Source organism: Glandiceps talaboti, chromosome 17 (assembly GCF_964340395.1).
Source record: "Glandiceps talaboti chromosome 17, keGlaTala1.1, whole genome shotgun sequence".
In the NCBI taxonomy this organism is placed as follows: domain Eukaryota; kingdom Metazoa; phylum Hemichordata; class Enteropneusta; family Spengelidae; genus Glandiceps; species Glandiceps talaboti.
The window spans coordinates 20,077,209-20,082,208 of record NC_135565.1 but is presented as its reverse complement, the minus strand read 5'-3'; the positions used below and the strand labels follow the sequence as shown (position 1 = coordinate 20,082,208).

Below are 5,000 nucleotides of genomic sequence, written 5' to 3'. Positions count from 1 at the left end.
TAGATTGAAGTTGTAAACCCTCATAAAGATCCTTTAATAATGATAAATGAAAATAATTACAGGAGAATTACATTTACTTGTTATCACATTATATAGTTATGTTGCCACGTCCTGTGTTGTGGGACATGGTACGACCAGTACACCAAATTACAAAACTGACATGATATAATTTTCATTATTGCTGTCTTGTATGGTTCCTTGAAATACAACTTTTCGTCTGATTTGGTAACCAACTTAATCTATCGATATTTTGAAGCATGACAGAAAATTCATGGCAGAATCACATTTAGATCTTAATTCAATTGTGACTGTGATGCTTTTTATTTTATTAAAGTTCAATAACCCGACACCATATATGCAAAGTGACATGTACATTACATTTGAATTTATATAGAGGAAGCAGACAATCGATATGACGTCATAAGTTCTTCTATGACCTCATAAGATCTCCTGTCAGGAATGCTCATTGTCCGGCCATTTTTATACTGATAATGGATCCTGTAGAAGGAACAGAACAGAACAACAATTATAAAACACAAAATAAAATGTATCAAAATACCAAAGCCACTCTTTTACAATTAATTTCTTGTTGTACTCCTTAAAATATGTTGAAATACCCTGTATTTGGCTTGTCAACACAGTCTGTATATGTGTAAAGTGCACTGTTATTGTTGATAATTTTAGTCCAGACTAAAATTCACTTGTCAAAAATAACAATGCAATTTGTATATATCCAGGCTATGTTTACAAGCGTTTGCCAAACACAGGAGTGTTTCAAAGTGCGTTATGGAGTAGAACAAGAAACTAAAAAAACTGCAGTTGATACACAGAACAAAACATACTGAAAAAAATCATCAAAAGTTACAGCTACTGTCCAGTTAATCTGTCCACATAATTTCCTTCCATCTAGATCTATCAGTGAATTTGTCATTTTGAGATGGGGGGGGGGGGGGGTGTCAGATTTTAGAACTTGGGATGTGGGGAAGGGGGTAACATTTTAGAAAAAGGAGTAGGGGAGGGTCACATTTTACAGCTCAGACATACCCTAAATCCCCACTACTGAAGGCTCCCTAATCTCTTCATACTGAAGAACAGAAACGTTTATATTAACTTCTTTTATGAAGTATATATATAAAGGTTACCTTTACGAAACCTTCAAATTCTGCCCCCAAAACCCAATACAAGTGAAACATTGATATGATTGTGAAACAGCTGAACATTTTATGAAATGTTCTGTAATTGTATATGTACAGTTATAATCATGTTTCAAAGTAACTCCGGGTTAAATGATATTTAAGAATATAAGTAAGAAATATGGACAAGAACAAATACCACAGTTGAGATAAGGTCATGCCATTGTAGAAATGAATGATTCCACCATCACAATCCAAAACACAATGAATCCCCCTCCATCCACAGTTTTCAACAAGATGACACCCCGCCAATTTCAAAAACAGGGTGACACCCCCCTCCTCCTATCAATCCATCGGACCCCTCCCCGGCCGAAGAAACCCCTTATATTAGGGGTGATGAATATTCATTGATCAACCGTTGCATGAACATTCATACTGACCCCCCCCCTCCTCCCCCGAGGCAATATGGCCCACAGCAAACAGTCTCAAATAGGGAACAACTTCAAGTTTTTCCATATAATCTTATGTAATGTATATAAAACCATGACACAACTCTCCAGAACCCAAAATTCATGAAGATGCCTTAAAAATTATCACGGAAGTGTGTTATGATCTGTTAAACTTCCATGCCTTTTTTTTACTGGAGTAGCATTCCCCTTTAATGACCGGAAGTAGTATTATACATGTACATGGCAACTTACAATACCCAGGCATAGCAGCGCTATAAACCTCCACTCCTTCCTTAGCATCTTTGGGATCTCCAATACGACTCTTCAGGTAACATTTTGACAATTCTTTTTCTTTCTGTTTTTCATTTTCTTTTTCTGGATAATAGACCCATGCTACACATCCACCTACTGTAAAGCATCGTCTACAGCACTCTTTCTTTTTTATATCAAGATAGTAGTCGTGTTCATCGGTTGGCGCGAGATCTACTCCGGTATAGTACACACCACTTTCGCCATTGCAAAAGTCGTCGGCTATAATGTGACGAAAATATGGAATTATATTAAAGTAAGAAGAATAAAGACAAACAGTTGTTAAATTACTTGTTTATTTGGTTATATGTTTAAATGTATGCTTGTCAATCGTTTGTTTCTTTGTGTATGTGTCTGCCTGTGCCAATGTCTATGTATAGTTACGATTGCACATCTTCAAAACTGATACATACATACATACATATATACGCACGCACGCACGCACGCACGCACGCACGCACGCACGCACTGTACATGCATACATACATACACATACATACATACATACATACATACATACATACATACATACATATATACATACATACATAACGCACGCACACATACATACATACATACATACATACATACATACATACATACATACATACATGCATGCATACATACATGCATACATACATGCATACATACATGCATACATACATACATACATACATACATACATGTCAGTCTTACCTTCAGTATCAATCAAACACCACAATACCTGGAAAGTAATAATATTTTCAGGATTTGAAATATTCAAATATTACCATAACATTGTTATTTGTCTTGTGGGATACACTTCATAACGTCTTTAATGAATTTAATGAGTTTAGTTTTTATGAGAGAAATAACTAGTAAATTGATTATCTGTCTCGAATCCCAGAGGACAAGCATGAATTCCACAGATATCCTTACATTGAAGACCACAGCTATATGTTAACACGTACATTATACTATATAAAAAAAGCCCACGAAGACCACTGCAAGTCGTGCACTCCTTGATTGCTAAGGTCGTAACCTCCTCCCCCTCCATCCCCTCCCCAATTTTGGCGTCTTCAAACCCCGCTGACATTTGTATAAATCTCCAGGTACAGAAAACTCGCATAGGGTGGGAAATTTTAAATCTATATGAACGTTACTGTTGTATTAGTCATAAACATCGACATTTATAAAGTGTAATAATTTTGACTATTATGTATTTCTACCAGGTGTTGAACATGTCTCATCAATAGCATATATAGAATACATCTCCTTTGAAGTTATCGTTCAGCTATATAATTTGCTACAAGCACTCAGACACAAATAGGAAACTGCACAAGTTACACCTGAGGATAGCAAGATTGAATGGATACAGTTTCTTGTCACAGTTTGTCTAAATTAAGTGAATTATTGTGCCACCATGCAGACCAGGGACGCAACCATCAAATGCTGATGTCATTGGCGCCCATGTGTAGTTGCAATATGTTGAAGAGGTTTATTTCATTGTTACAAAATATAGCAAGAAATTGCAATCCTGCTATCTTAGGGGAGAACATGCAGTTTCTTTTTTGGTATTCTTGCGTGCTTGTATCAAATATAGCCGCTCAACGGTAAAATAAAATGAGCTGTACAACCATAACAGATTTATGATGGAAAGGTAATTTTTACTTATATGACTTTTTAAAGGACAAAGCGAGATACTATAATTAATAATCTATTTCATCATCTATACTAATAGGGCCATCGCCCATCATAGGATATAACCCAATGTAAACTTTTCCCCCAAATCATTTTCTAAATTTAACTAAAATACAACCCCCCCCCCCCCCCCCCCCCCCATGAAGCAAAAGCAACTACACGCCGGACACTTTCTTAAAGATATAAAAACACAATGCTGGCATACATATCAAATTATACAGTTATATACTGGTGCATGAAATTTAAAAAAAATTGAGTTAACTCTCTGAAAATATAAACAGCAAATTCTTGAGCACTTACCAAGATAAAAGAAACAAGCATCAGCTTTTGGGCAAGAAAAGACATCTTAGTCTAGAATCCACTCTCCTTCAAGCTATCACCGAAATGTAAATGTTCAGTTATCGACGCTTATGATGGAAACTAAACTTCGGCCAACAAGTGTGTGTCGTTTCAAATATTATATGATGCATTCGAAACGTTTTTGGATAATTGCCAATGACAGCATCACCAAAGTCTACCATTGGACAGATGATAAAACCAACAAAAACTTATATTTGGATCAGTGCTCATACGGGCAACATCTGCAAGTTGTTACAAAACTTGAATGTTGATTGATTACTGAAACAGCTGCAAGTTGTATAGATTTAGTTCTGTTAGGACAAAGGTTAGGTTACTGATTATAGAAGTATTTCGTGCAGGACAACAGATGGACAGGACGGTATAATTCCAAAATTTATTCTGCGGGTATAAACTACATTAAGGTGTTTCTACTAATGGCAAGTATTAAAACAATTCTCTGCAATGCACATATAACTGTATGCGTTATGTATAACAATAGCCATAAATCTGCAGGATATTACGTCTACGCATTGTTGTTCATAAGTTATTTATTGATTATAGAGTCTTGAACTGGGTTTGAGGACTTGCGACAGAACTATTTACAAAGTGAAAGGAGGGAAAATTGTAAAATTAATCAAAAGGTTTACAATGTGCTGTTATTTTGTCGTCTGCGTTCTACATAATCATTCTTCCCGCTTTATATCAAACCAGCAGATATTTCTTCCGCAATAATGCGAAATATCTATTAATTGACTTCTTGCATCTTGAATCTTAAATGTGTTTATAAAGATGATCAGTATCTCTTAAATTTGTCTTTCATTCTTTCTAATCAACTGGATCTCCTTCGATTTTGTATTGCAAGTTACATTATATGAAAAGAAAATTCAAAGTTAAATACGAGTTGGGTTTTGAATAATTGTAAAACGTTATTTGCAAAACAAAAAGTGGCTCGTGTTATGTATGATAGTAACTCAGTTTAGCGTATGTTTATTGATATTGTATAATCTATAGGGTATGAACAGTGTTACTTTTTGCCAAAAATGCTAATGAAATGTATAGTACCTTCAGAGTTAGTTCGCAAAGAACTTAT

At 35.2% G+C, this 5,000-nt stretch overlaps 1 protein-coding gene across 1 annotated transcript; it reads right to left on the bottom strand.

Moving 5' to 3' along the window:
* Positions 1-4: 4 nt before the first annotated feature.
* On the bottom strand, positions 5-4,036 carry LOC144448467 (uncharacterized). The gene is made up of 4 exons (XM_078138724.1): positions 3,872-4,036; positions 2,588-2,615; positions 1,835-2,113; positions 5-498 (listed from the first exon to the last, which is right to left on the bottom strand). Coding segments are annotated over exons 1-4 (354 nt in total). The 5' UTR covers positions 3,917-4,036; the 3' UTR covers positions 5-496.
* Between the last annotated feature and the right edge of the window lie 964 nt (positions 4,037-5,000).

Bases quoted from the DNA above. Each gene is read 5' to 3' on its own strand.
- LOC144448467 (XM_078138724.1), bottom strand. From the start codon at position 3,916: ATGTCTTTTCTTGCCCAAAAGCTGATGCTTGTTTCTTTTATCTTG. The intron at 2,616-3,871 runs GTAAGTGCTCAA...ATTACTTTCCAG, and splicing joins TGCTTGTTTCTTTTATCTTG to GTATTGTGGTGTTTGATTGA. The intron at 2,114-2,587 runs GTAAGACTGACA...GTCACATTATAG, and splicing joins GTGTTTGATTGATACTGAAG to CCGACGACTTTTGCAATGGC.